Here is a 13,188-nt window from a genome sequence, read left to right as displayed (position 1 = left end):
TCCAGGCCTGCCCCCACCCAGGCTCTCACGCCCTGGGCAGCCACCAGGCATGTCCCCAGCAGGAGAGCAGCGTCCCCACCACAAAAGCAACATCCCCCTCAGATGAGCCATGTCCCAACCAGATGAGCCATGTCCCCACCAGGAGAGCCCTGTCCCTACCAAGACAGCCATGTCCCCACCAGGAAAGCAGCATTCCCACCAGGAAAGCCATGACCCTACCAGGAGAGCCCTGTCTCCACCAGGAAAGCAACATCCCCACCAGGAGAGCAGCATCCCCGCCAGGACAGCCATGTCCCCACCAGGAGAGCGGTGTCCCCGCTGGGAGCACAACTGTGCCGGCCCCTGGGACTCACCGTGCGGCACCAGGGGCTGCTGAAGGCTTTTGTCGTGGAGGTGCACCGAGTTGGTGAGCTGCACAAGCACTCTGGTTTCCCGTGCAGGCAGGCTTTCGCTTTCAGGACGTGGCTCTGTTTCCTTCGCTCTCAGGTCACTGTTCTCTCTCTCTCTCTTTTTGCATCTTTTCTGAGTCTTTTTTTCCCCCTTTTCTCCTTTTTTTTCTTTTTATGGCTGACTCTTTCCTTCTCGGGTCGCAGCGTACAGCTGAAGGCGCAGAGACCTCCGAGCGGGCTGAGGCCAGCGAGCCCTGAAGCCCCTCGCGGTGTCCGCCTGTCACGGGGAGGGGGGTGTCATGGTATTATCATCTCTGGGTTTATTGCAAACAGGTTTATTGAAGACGGCTGTACAGCATAGTCGTAGCAAGCGAATCTTACTGCACATCTGTTAGCGCCCGAGTCTCAGTTTCTTACCACTCCGACAGTTTCTTGTCAGAGATTCTCTTAACTCCAGGAGAGTAACTTTGAGAGGTGCCCCAACGCAAGGGGAGATCCACCATCGTGCAGCCCGCTGCCGTGCAGGAGAGCTCCATGGGCTCCTCGGCATGTTGCGGCACCCCTTGCCGAGCTGCAAGGCTGGCCCTTGGGCATTTTCTTGGCGCGCAAAAATGGGCTTTGGCTTCATAAGGTCGTGAGGAACGCGGACCCTCCGCATTGCTCGCTCTTTGCCACCAGCCTCTCCATCTAGCGGCCCAGCAGACGTTATCATCGCTTAGGTGGCACTTATTTATCTGGTGAGAATTTGCCTTGTCCCTTGCTGTCACTGCCTTCTTGTTGCCTCTTTCCCCCCACCCCCCCCCCTTCCTGCTCTGGGGAAACCGGTCACATCACAGGAGTTTTGGTGGAACAAAAAGCTTCAAAGATCTCAGGTAGCTTCAGCAAACACTGCCATGGGATAATAAGACCTAAAAAGCTAACGGGATCTCCCAGAGTCAAAAGAGATGAGCAGGTTGAGGAAGGGGCCGGGGTGAAGAACAGCCTGGGAGGCTAAATCTAAGCTGCCATCCCCTCCAAGCTGTTTGCACCCTCCTGACAGCAAAAAATAGCGTCAAGCAAACGCCATCTTATCAATGCACAGATCTGTTTGCACGGTGGTGTCGAACGAGCCAAGGCGCGGGAACTGCGGCGCCACCGGCGAGCGCCCCAGCAAAGCACGTGCGGAAACACGCAGAAAATACTAATGCTGTGACCGAAAAAATGCCAAAAATGGCCCTAGAGCAGCTCTGCTGGAGATGCAGAAGGTGCAAGGTGTGAAAAGAAACTGAGGCCGCCGCTGCCTCACCCAGAGTTCCTGTTTGTCTTTGTGCAAAGACTATTCATCTTAATAACGTTTGTAGATAAAAACTAGGGTTGGTAGGACCAAGGCAATGAAGACAAGCCCGACATGAGCAAAAGCTGCTTAAATGCTGACCAAGCATTTAACGGGGTAAAACCCTACCTGGGTGTGAATGCGCTGTGTTCGGATCTGAAAGCAGATTTGGCTTTTGGCTTTCTGCCACCAGCTCCTAAGTACAAAGAGCGGCAGCCAAACGAAAAATGTATTTTCTATGGAAAGAAACCCCAGAACAAAGTCAAAGCCCATCGCAAGCATTGCTGACAAGATCCTTGCGAGCTCCGATTTCTCCGAGTTTTACTACTCTTGTGGTGCTGGCAATCAGGTTGCCTCAAGTTCATTAATGGTAGCGGAGAAATAACCTGCCTGGTGAAAACGCTTCCCAGAGCCCGCTGCGGTCAGCCCAGCGGCCCCGACCTGCCGCTGAGCGGAAGCTCTGCCAGCTTCGCGGCCCCGATGCGTCCTCCGAGGCCGTTTCAGGGCTTTTGCCGATTGCCCTTCCTGTGAACTTCCGGCTCATTGGCAGCAAGTCGGGCCTGTGGTTTGGCAAGTGCTGCTCGCGCCAGGGCAGGGGAGGCAGTTGGGGCCCTTGCCAGCAGGCTGAAGCGAAACCAGGTCATTACCAGCCCTGATGCTAACTCATGGCCCCTGTTGCTGCCGGCCTCCTTCCTCCTGCAGCCAGCGCGTTCCTGTCCCAGAGCATCTTTGTCCCAGGGCATCCATGTCCCAGAGCATCCCTGTCCCAGTGCATCCCTGTCCCAGAGATCCCTGTCCCAGAACATCTCTGTCTCAGAGCATCTCTGTCCCAGCACATCCTTGTCACAGGCATCCCTCTCCCAGCGCATCCATGTCCCAGAGCATCCTCGTCCCAGTGCATCCCTGTCCCAGCGCATCCCTGTTGCAGTGTCCCTGTCTCCCAGGATTCCCCAAGGAATACCCCTGCTGCCCAAGCCTGCCACTTGGTGAAGCCTCTTGCGTGTTCAGCGACGGGAGCCGGGAGAGGACGCTGACGGTTCAGGGTGCTTGTCCTCCAGCTCTTCCCTTTGCCCTCACGCACGGAATTTTTCCCAGCCACTTCCGGACACTTTGCAGTGGTGATGCCAGACTGTGACAAGGTCCATAGGAAGCCGTGCCTTAGCCAAAACGGTGGGGAACCCCCCGAGGGCCACGACTGCCCTGAGCAGCCCCACCTGGACCCCCTCCACAGCCCAGGAGCCCCAGTTAAGCTCAGCCTGGACCTCGGCCCCTCTCTCCCGGACGGACCCCGGACCTGGCTCATCGCTCACCGTGCCTGGGGCCGGCAACGGACCCTGACTATTTTTGCTTTGCTCTCCCTGTCCTTCCTTTCCGGATCAGCCGTTTCAGTCGGCGAAAAGCTCGCACCGTTTAATCGTAGAAAAGACTGGGCCACGGGTCGGCTATCGAAGCCAATCAAATAAAGCCCAGAAGCCGTCGGGGAAGCTGCCGGGGATTCCCGCCTGCCTCGGATGGGGGATATAAATGCTCCGAAGGCAAATGCAAAGGAAATCTCTGACACCCCCACCCACCCCCCCCCCCCCCCAGCATTTGAGGCCCATTTGCTCCAAGTCCTCCCCAGCAGCAAAAAAAAACCCCCAAAACTGGGGAGACAGAGCCATCAGGAGGGAGGATGAGAGTTTTAGCAGATCAGGACGCTGCTGGGGTACCAGCCGCTGCAAAGCCGCATCCGAGATGATGCCTTCAGCATCGGGATTGCATCATGTTCCTCCCCGGCTCAAAGGCAGGACGAGAGGGAGACGGAGCCGACTGCTCATTTCTCGCCTCGGCTCTTTGTTTCACTCCCTCCGCGCCTCTGTCTGGCTCCCAAACTCGCACGTTCGCTCGCTCCGAAATGCGAAAACGCGGCTTAACACGTTCCCTCCCCCCCCCGCCCCGAAGCGGGAAGCGAAACCAGCAGCGTGATAACCCTGGCGAATTTTTTCCCCCCGCCTCCCGCTTCCCCGGAGGAGGGAGAGGGCACGGTTGCAACCCCGGGGCTTCCCCAGAGCAGGTTTCGGCTTGTTGGCGGCTCGTGTCGCGCGGGACCGATCCCCGCGGGCAGCCGGGCCACGGCCCCCCATTCCCGCTGGGAAAAGGAGGGCTTGGCCGGGGATGGGGGCTGCGCTCTGCTGTGCCATTTGGCCCAAAGGGCCGTTAAAAACAGGCCCCGGTTTATTTGCTAGCACGGACGTAGCCCTAAACGCTGGGAGCGGGGGGAAGAAACAACCTCCGCGCTAATAGAGGCTGCGGAATAGATTTGCAGCCAGGCTCGAGCCTTATCTCTAATTACGTCTGGCCGCGCTGCATCTGGCTCCGGGGACGCCTGGATATAGCCGTCTGCCAGAGTTTCCCTGGGAGCCCACCGGGACCTCGAGCTCGAAGCGGCACCGATCGGTACCCGCCGCGTGGAGGGCCGGGCGCGTGGCGGCGGCGGGTGCCCAGCCCCGGGGCGCGGGGAAGGGGCGACGCTGCAGCCGGGGCGATGCCGGCGGGTGCGGGAACGGGGTCTGGCACCGATGGGAATGGGGATGGGGTCTGCTGGGCCAGCTGGGGAGGGAGGGCAGAGCAGCCATACGACGGCAGCAGGGGAAAACGGAAGGGCGAAGCAACAGGGGAGCGTGGCCGGGTGGCACCCCCGCCATCCCGGCATCCACCCGGGGGGGGTTTTCCGTGCCCTCGGCGCTCCGGCGGGCTCCGCATCCCGCTCTCCTGTTGCTCAGGGATGTGGAGGCAGTTGCTAAGAGACGACCGAAAACGTCAGTATCTGGCCCTCCAGGAAAAAAAAAAAAAGGAGCCAGAGAGGGAGAGAGAGAGAAAGAGAGAGACAAGGGAGGAGGAGGAGGAGGAGGGAAGGAAGGAAGGAAGGAGGTGGGGAAAAGCCCCGCTCGAATCGCCAGGCTCGGCAGCAGCCTTCGCCGCAGCTGCCGGAGCGAGACGTCGCCGTCGCCGCTGCTGCTGCCGCCGCCGCTGCCGCGCGCCCGACTCGCCGGCCTGCGGCGGCCCCCGGCCGGCGTGAGTACCGTGCCCGCGGCGGGCCTGGCCCCGCGGCGGCGGGGAGGCGGCGGAGCGGCGGAGGCGGGAGCGGGGAAGGGGGGGGGATGGCGGTTGCCCAGGCGAAATGGTGGGGGAAGGATGGAGCGTGGCGGTGGCGGTGGCGGTGGCGGTGGCGGCGGCGCAGCTCGGGCTCCCTTCTCCCTCCCGCAGGCAGCCGAAAAGCAGCCCGAGCGGACGGCGGTGGGCCCGGCATGCTGCCGCCGCCGTAGCCGCCGGCGCGGCCCCGGGGCCCGGCGGGCCTCGCTCGGCGCCCCTTCGTCGTCGTCGTGCCCCGGCATGGCCCCCGGCGGCCGCCCGGGCGCCGCTCCGGCCGGGGGGCGCTGACGCCCGCCGCCGCCGCCGCCGCCGCCCGGCATGGCGCGGGCCGGGCGCTGAGCGGGGCCCCCTTCGCCGCGGCGCCATGCTGCTGAGCCCCTTGCTGGTGGCGGCGGCGGCGGCGGCCTTGGCGGGCGCCGGGGCCAGCTGCCCGGTGCTGTGCGCCTGCCGGGCGCAAGCGGTGGACTGCAGCGGCCGGCGCCTCTTCTCGGTGCCGCCCGAGCTGCCGCTGGACACGGGCAACCTCAGCCTGGCGCACAACCGCATCGCCAGCATCCCGCCGGGCTACCTGGCCTGCTACGCCGAGCTGCGGGTGCTCGACCTGCGCAACAACTCGCTGGCCGAGCTGCCCGCCGGCCTCTTCCTCGCCGCCACCCGCCTGGCCCACCTCGACCTCAGCTACAACAACTTCAGCCACGTGGCCGCCGACATGTTCCTGGAGGCGCGCGGGCTGCTGCGCCTCGACCTCAGCCACAACCCGGGCCTCCGCCGCGTGCACCCGCAGGCTTTCCGGGGGCTGGCGCAGCTGCGCGACCTCGACCTCAGCTACGGCGCCCTGGGCGCCCTCAGCCTCGAGGCGCTCGAGGGCCTGCCGGGGCTGGTCACCCTCCAGATCGGCGGCAACCCCTGGGTGTGCGGCTGCACCATGGAGCCCTTCCTCAAGTGGCTGAGGAGCCGCGTCCAGCGCTGCAGCTCGGGTAGGCGCCCCGGCGGCGGCGGCGTTGGGGGGGGACGGCCGGGCGCGACGGAGACCCCCCTTCCGACGCGGCCGCCGCCGCTGCTGCTCCCCCCCCCGGCAGATTCGCAGCTGGCCGAGTGCCGGGCGCCGCCCGAGGTGGAAGGCGCCCCCCTCTTCTCCTTGACGGAGGAGAGCTTCAAGGCCTGCCACCTCACCCTGACGCTGGACGACTACCTCTTCATCGCCTTCGTGGGCTTCGTGGTCTCCATCGCGTCGGTGGCCACCAACTTCTTGCTGGGCATCACGGCCAACTGCTGCCACCGCTGGAGCAAAGCCAGCGAGGACGAGGAGATCTAGGTACCGCGCGCCGCCCTGCCCCGCGCCGCGGCCGTGCGGCCCTCCTCCTCCTCCTCCTCCTCCCTCCCCTCCTCTTCCTCCCCCCTCCCCGCAAAGCCAGAGCCGACGATAAAAATCCCACCCTTGCCCCCAAAGCGGTGCCGGCAGAGGCGGCTCGCCACCGGCGTCCGCCGTTCCCGGGACGCCCCCGGTGAGCGGCCCTGGGGCCGGCGGTGCCCGAGCCCCCCGAAAGCGTGGCCCACGGCCGCCACCGCCGCCGGGCGGATTTTCGCAGCCGCCCTTTTCCCTTGCCTTTTTCTTTGGAAGTTTGGCAGAGGTTTAGGACCGAAGCGGACGCCAAATGCCGCCGGGAGGCCTGGGGAGCCCAGCAGAGCCCGTCGGCCCTGCTTGCCGGACTTGGAAAGCGAGGAGGCGAAAGAAACTCCGGGGGGGGGAAAAAAAAAGAGGAAAAAAAAGAAAAAAAAGAAAAGAAAAGCAAACAACCCCTCTGTCCTCCCGGGACGGCCTCCTTTCCCGCGGGCGGGCGGGCACGTTTTTCCCGGTCTCCGCGGCCGATGCACGCAGGGCTAATCCGCGAGGAGCCTTTAATTGCCGGCTCGCTCCGGCCCCGGCTGTGCGGCGGCCGCACGTGCGTCGAGTTGCGCCGGGGCTGGCTTCCTCCCGGGCTCCTTTCGCCGAGGAAGCCCGGAAAAACGGAGCAAGGACGGGTTTGAGCGGGGTGAAAGTCGCCCTCGTCCGCGAGCAGAGAGTCTTCCCTCGAGTTTCCCCCCCCCCCCCCCCGGCGTTTCCGCTGCGTCCAAGCGGAGCGTATACGTGCGTGTGGTTTAAAATCCAGCCAAACAACCGAAAAAACGAACCAAAACAAGACAGAAAAGAGGAAAAGAGAGGCCACACGCCGGCTCGGCGACTCCATCACCACCGCAGGGACAGGGCTGCCCCACCACCGAGCGTCTCCTGGGGGCTGGTGTCTCCAGGGGCCGGGTCCCGCGGGCGAAGCGGGTGCCTCGGCGTTGCGCATCCCTGGGCTCAGCCTGGCAGGGCGCCGGTGCCGGCTGGGACCCCACGGCTGCCCACGAAACCGGGGCCGCTTCACGTTACAGTCCCCACGGCAAGCCCCTGTGGGAGCACAACCTTGCTCAGGTTCTCTGCCTGCTCGCTTGGTGGCCCAGTGCTGCTGTGGGGAGGTTGCACCCATGGGGAGGTTGCACCCACCCGAGGGTGCACCCAGAGCGAGATTGCACCCATGGCGAGGTTGCATCCATCTGAGGTTGCACCCACGGCGAGGTTGTACCTATGGTGAGGCTGCACCCACAGTGAGGTTGCACTCAGGACAAGGTCCCACCACGGTGAGGTTATGCCCTCAGTGGGTTGCACCCCACGGTGAAGTTGTACCCATGGCGAGGTTGCACCCCACGGTGAGGTTGCACCCGTGGTGAGGTTGCACCCCACGGTGAGGTTGCACCCGTGGTGAGGTTGCGCCTGCAGCAAGGTTGCACCCTCTGGCAAGGTCTCGCCCGTGGTGAGGTTGCACCCACGGCAAGGCGGCACCCGGAGTGAGGTTGCACCTACAGCGAGACTGCACCCACAGCAAGGTTGTTCCTGGGGCGAGCTGCTAGCTGTGATGAGGTTGTGCCGCAGCAAGGTTGTGCCCATGGTGAGGTTGCACCTCAGGGTGAGGCTACACCCCATGGTGAGGCTGCACCCCATGGTGAGGTTGCACCTCAGGGTGAGGCTGCACCCCATGGTGAGGTTGCACCCCATGGTGAGGCTGCACCCCATGGTGAGGTTGCACCCCATGGTGAGGTTGCCCCTATGGCGAGGTTGCACCTCAAGGTGAGGTTGCACCCATGGTGAGGTTGCACCTCAAGGTGAGGTTGCACCCCATGGTGAGGTTGCACCCCATGGTGACGCTGCACCCCAGCACAAGGCTGCGCCCCCCGAGCCCGTCCCCGCCGGGGGGCAGCCACCGGCCGGCGCTGCAGCCCGAGGAAGGGCCACGGCGTTTCTCCTCCTGGCGGTTTCGTACATCAGACCCATTTTTGCCAGCCCACGAACGTGCCTGGACCCCCCCCCCCCCCCCGACCCGGGGCGCCGCAGCGGGAGCCCTCGCCGCGGGGGCAGGGAGGGGAGGGGCTGCAGGGCCCCGGGGGTCCCCAGGGTGCCGGCGGTCCCGGCACGTTCCCGCTCCACGCCGGGAGGGAGCCGCCGCGCCGCGGGGCTGGGGGGCCGGGCCGGGGGGGCCCCGCGGTGTGTGGGCGCTGCCGGCGTGTGTCCTCCTCCCCCTCCCCCTCCCCCTCCTCCTCCTCCTTCTCCTCTTTTTTCTTTTGCTTTTTTCTTCTTCCTTTTTTTTCTTTTCCCTTTTCTTTTTCTTTTTTCTTTTTTTCTTTTTTTATTTTTCCTGTTTCTTTCTCTCTGTTTTTCTTCCTTTCCTTTCCTTTCCTTTCCTTTCCTTTCCTTTCCTTTCCTTTCCTTTCCTTTCCCTGTGTAAGTCTATATTTCTTTCTTCTCTTCTTTCTTCTTTTTTTCTCTCCTTTTTCTTTCTCTTTCTTTCCCTTTTCTTTCTTTTCATTCTTTTTCTCTCCTTTTTTCTCTTTCTCTTTTTTTGCTCTCTTTCCTTTTCCTTTTTTCTTTCTTACCTTTACCTTCCTTTCTTTCTTTTTCCACTTTCCCTCCCTTTCTTTCTTTCCTTCTTTTTCTTTCTTTTTCTTTCCTTCTTTCTTTCATTCATTCTTTCTTTCTTTCTTTCTTTTTCTTTTTCTTTTTTCTCTTTCTCTTTCTCTTTCTTTCCTTCTTTCTTTGCTTCTTTCTTTTTCTCTCTTTTTTCTACTTTTTCATTCTTTCATTCACTCTTTCTCCTTTTCTTCTTTTCACCTTTTTTCTGTTTTCCTTTCTCCCTCCTCCTCTCCCTCTCTCTTTCTTCCCTCTCCTTCCGTGCGGCACCGCGTGTCGCCGAGCGGGGAAGGGGGGGGGGAACAAGCCGGGGGGGGGGGGGACGGGACGGGGACGACAAAACTACCCCCGACCCTTTGTACGGAGCACATTTTATAAACACGAACTTTTGCACCCGTGGGACCTTCTCCGGGGCCGTGTGTGCGGTGGCGGCAGCGGGTGGGTGCGTGGGTGCGTGGGCGGGTGGGCGCGCGGCCGCCGGGCCTCAGTTTCCCTGCCGGCAGGAAGGGGGGGGGGGGCCGGGGGCCCACGCGCGGCCTGCAGAAGGCATTAGCCGGCCCGTCGCCTCCCGCCGCTTCCTGTTATTCCCGCGGCGGCACCTCCCGGCACCGTTCCCGGGCGGCCCCGAGGGGGCCAGGTGGCGGCCGGCTCAGCGCCGCGTCCCCCCCCCCCTCCGCCCCGGCCACCGGCCCACTCCGGACCCCGTGAGCCGGAGCCTCTTCCCCGCGCCCACGGAGGCCGTGAGCACCTTTGCCAAGGAATTGCCCGCCTGGCTCATCCCGCCTGGCCACCCCGGCTTTCCGTCTTCCCCCATCGGAGCGGAGCGCCCCGTCTGCTCCGGAGCCCCTCCGGGTCTCCCCAGGCCGCCGTTGCCTCCTGGGCGCTTTTCCTTACCCCCCCCCCCCCACGGGAAAAAAACCCGGCTCCGTCTTTCCTTCGGGCAAGGAAAGATGGAGATGAGTGTCATCCCCCCCCCCCCCCCCCCCCCCGGTGCCGCCGGCTTTGCACACCGGACATTTCTCGCCGGGCGAGTATTTTCCCGGCTCTTTCGGAGGCACGTCGGAAACCCCCCCCCCCACCGGCTTGGCGACTACGTGTGGTTTTAGCGAACCCGGGCGAAACTCGGGGGGGGGGGGGGGGGCCCCCGCCGGGCCATTTGCTCCGGGCAGGCAAGTGTGAACCCCCCTCCCCTTCCCCCCCCCCCCCCTCCTTTCCCCGGCTTCGGCCTGCCGCATCCCGCCACCGCCGGATCCTTCCCCCTCAGGAAGGCGACACCTCCCTTATCTCCTTCCGACGGGCCGACGGGCCCCCCGGCCCCTTCCCCCCCGCCGGCCTTGGCTTTTCGCTGAAGCATCCCTCACCTTCCCCCCCCCCCCCCCCCGAGACCCGCGGCCCAGCGTTTCCCTCCTCGAAGGGAAAGGGAAATCTCGGAGAGCCGGATAGAAAGTCGGCGGCTCCCGGCGCTGCTGGCCCGGCGCCCCACAGCCGCTTCCTCGCCGCGACGCTGCTCCCCGGGGAGGGAGGAAAACGCCGGCCAGCCGCTCCGAATGCCGCCGCCGCTCCGGCCCTCGGGTCCGACGGAGACGGACATGGCCGCCCTTTCCTCTCCCCAAAATCCCATGGGCCCGGGCGGCACCGGGTGCCGTTTCCCGCTCCGGCCTGCTCGGCCAAGGCCCAAAACCACCCGGAAACCCCAAAAAGCACCAAAAGTGGGGGAAGGAGACGTCCGTTTTGCAAAGCATTTAACATTTTTCACCACCCCGAACCCCTTCGCGCCGGGCCGGAGATGCTCAGCGGTGCTTCCGAATCCCAGAGCGAGGCGGCGACGGAGGAGGAGAGCGGGGGAAAAAACAGACGGCCGCTGTTATCCGACCTGAAGGGCTTCCTTAATTAAGCCAAAGGAACCGAGCCGGTCCCCAAGGAGCCGTGAATTTGCCTCCGCTGGAGCCGCAAATTAGGTCAGGGCAAGTAGGAAGGTTAAGGCACACGCACGGAAAAAAAAAAAAAAAAAAAAAAAAACAAGGAAAAAAGGAAAAACACCAAGCCTGGCCGTTAAAACCGAAGGGAAACGGCGCAAGCGTCCCGCATCCTTTCCAAGCGGGAACAAAGGGCCCGGGGACGGGACAGTCGCTAGCGCGCGAGCGGAGGATGGAAATAGCAAACGGGGCCGAGGTTTATTTAGAGCCAATGCCAGGAAATCCCCCCCCCCCCCCCCCGGGCCGGGCCGTGGATGAAGATGAGGAAGAGCATTTTTGGTGGCTCATCAAAATTAAAAAAAAACAAACCCAAGTCCGCTGGGTCCGGGCGCTCTCCGGGCTCCGGCTTAGGATCGCCGGTGGGGTTTGCCTCCCTACGAGCATCCCCGTGCGCCCCGTTTCCAAGCCGCGGGAGCCCCCCTGCTGCCCCCCCCACCCCCGGGGGGCTGTTTGGTGCTCAGATAATGCCGATAAGGGCCCGAAAATGGGATTTTGCTGCCGGCTGCAAACTTTTGCATTTCCCAATTGGGGGGGGGGGGGGTTGCATGGGGTTGCTGGTTTTTACACCCAGGCACGCTACCCCCCCCCGCTGCATGGCACGTGTGCACGCGAACCCCACTGCAACACACACACACACAAAAAACCTCTGCAGTGCAATACACACACACACACACACACACACACACACACACACACACACACAAAACCTCCACAGTGCAATATGCACACACACACACACACACACACACACACACACACGTGCACACACACAACCCCCCCCCGCAGTGCAACGCACACATATGCATGCAAACCCCAGTGCAACACACACACACACACACACACACACACACGCGCGCGCGCGCGCGCGCAACCCCCGCAGTGCAACATGTGCACACACACACACACACACACACTCAACCCCCACAGTGCAATGCACACACACACGCATGCAAACCCCAGTGCAACACACACACATATACACACACACACACACACACACACACACACACACACACACCCCCCACATCACCGCACCCTTCCCTCCCCCCCCAGCTGTCCAGCGAGGGAACCGGCCACATCCTCCTCCGTTTTTTTGCAGCCAAAACTCCGTTTATTCGCCAGCAAAGCCGCGGCACGCCGCTCCGGCAGGGCGGCACGTTGGGTTGGGTTGGGTTGGGTTGGGGAGGACACCTGGCGGCGGCGGCGTGCCTCAGTTTCCCCGTCAGCCGCGGAAGAGCGTCTCCTGCGTGGCGGGCTCCGGCTTGCCGCCCGCCGCCCCGGCCGGCGCCTTGGCGCCCGACGAGTAGCTGGCCGACCTGTCGGCGGCGGCGGCGGCGGCGGCGGCGGGGCCGGGCCGGCGGCAGCAGAGCAGGGCGCCGCAGGCCCGCCGGAAGCGGGGGTCCAGGAAGGCGTAGAGGAAGGGGTTGAGGCAGCTGTTGCCGTAGGCCACGCAGGTGCAGTAGGGGTGCAGGTTGTGCAGGAAGGCGTGCAGGCCGCACGACCAGGGCAGCACCTCCAGGTCCATGAGGCCGTAGACCGTCTTGACCAGGTGGAAGGGCAGCCAGCAGGCGCCGAAGGTGGCCACCAGCACCACGATGATGGTGAGCAGGCGGCGGCGCTCGCGCGGCCCCCCCTCGCCCCGCTCGGGCCCGAAGTGGCTGGCCACCGTGCGGGCGATGAAGAAGTAGCAGGTGAGCATGACGCCGAAGGGCACCGCGAAGCCCAGCGCCGTGGACGACAGCCCCAGGCCCACCTCCCAGGCGGCCTCCGCGCCCGGCGCCGCCACGCCGGCGTAGTCCATGTAGCAGGTGACCTTGCCGTCGCCGGCCAGGGCAGCCGCCCGCCGCAGCACCATGGCCGGCAGGGCCAGCAGGGCGGCCAGCGCCCACAGCGCCGCCGTGGCCACCAGCCCGCTCACCCGCGAGCGCAGCTTGGCCGTGGCCATGGGCCGCACGATGGCCAGGTAGCGGTCGAAGCTGAGCCCCGTGAGGCAGAAGACGCTGGCGTACATGTTGACGAAGACCAGGTAGCTGCTGACCTTGCAGGCGGCCGTGCCGAAGGGCCAGTGGTAGCCCAGGCAGGCGTAGGCGGCCCAGAGCGGCAGCGTGGCCACGAAGGCCAGGTCGGCGGCGGCCAGGTTGGCGATGAAGGTGTCGGCCGAGCGGCGCCGCTCGCGGCCCCCCTTGAAGACGGTCCAGAGGACCAGCCCGTTGCCCGCCGTGCCCAGCAGGAAGACCAGCAGGTAGATGGCGGGCAGCAGCGCCGGCGAGGGGCCCCACTCGGCGTACTCGCACTCGCTCTGGTTGTCGCCGTAGGCGTAGGCGTCCGTCACCTCCTCCATGCCGCCGGCCCGCTCAGCTCATCCCCGGGGCTCTCCCGCCTCCCGCCGCCGCC

At 64.1% G+C, this 13,188-nt stretch overlaps 2 protein-coding genes across 3 annotated transcripts; one reads left to right on the top strand and one right to left on the bottom strand.

Moving 5' to 3' along the window:
• Positions 1-5,160: 5,160 nt before the first annotated feature.
• Positions 5,161-8,223, top strand: LRRC55 (leucine rich repeat containing 55). Of its 2 annotated transcripts, XM_067295491.1 has the most exons (3): positions 5,161-5,810; positions 5,913-6,148; positions 6,455-8,223. In XM_067295491.1, exons 1-2 carry the CDS (start codon positions 5,198-5,200, stop codon positions 6,146-6,148), a joined length of 849 nt encoding a protein of 282 aa, XP_067151592.1. In that variant the 5' UTR covers positions 5,161-5,197; the 3' UTR covers positions 6,455-8,223. The 2 variants fall into 2 exon arrangements, with proteins under 2 accessions (XP_067151592.1, XP_067151593.1); XM_067295492.1 differs by having other exon boundaries at positions 5,182-5,810; positions 5,913-8,223.
• Positions 8,224-11,878: 3,655 nt separating this feature from the next.
• Positions 11,879-13,188, bottom strand: APLNR (apelin receptor). The gene has a single exon (XM_067295490.1). It carries the CDS (start codon positions 13,133-13,135, stop codon positions 12,017-12,019), a length of 1,119 nt encoding a protein of 372 aa, XP_067151591.1. The 5' UTR covers positions 13,136-13,188; the 3' UTR covers positions 11,879-12,016.

Source organism: Apteryx mantelli, chromosome 4 (assembly GCF_036417845.1).
Source record: "Apteryx mantelli isolate bAptMan1 chromosome 4, bAptMan1.hap1, whole genome shotgun sequence".
NCBI lineage: Eukaryota > Metazoa > Chordata > Aves > Apterygiformes > Apterygidae > Apteryx > Apteryx mantelli.
Note: the sequence above shows the minus strand (reverse complement) of the source record. Positions and strands in the feature narration are given on the sequence as shown.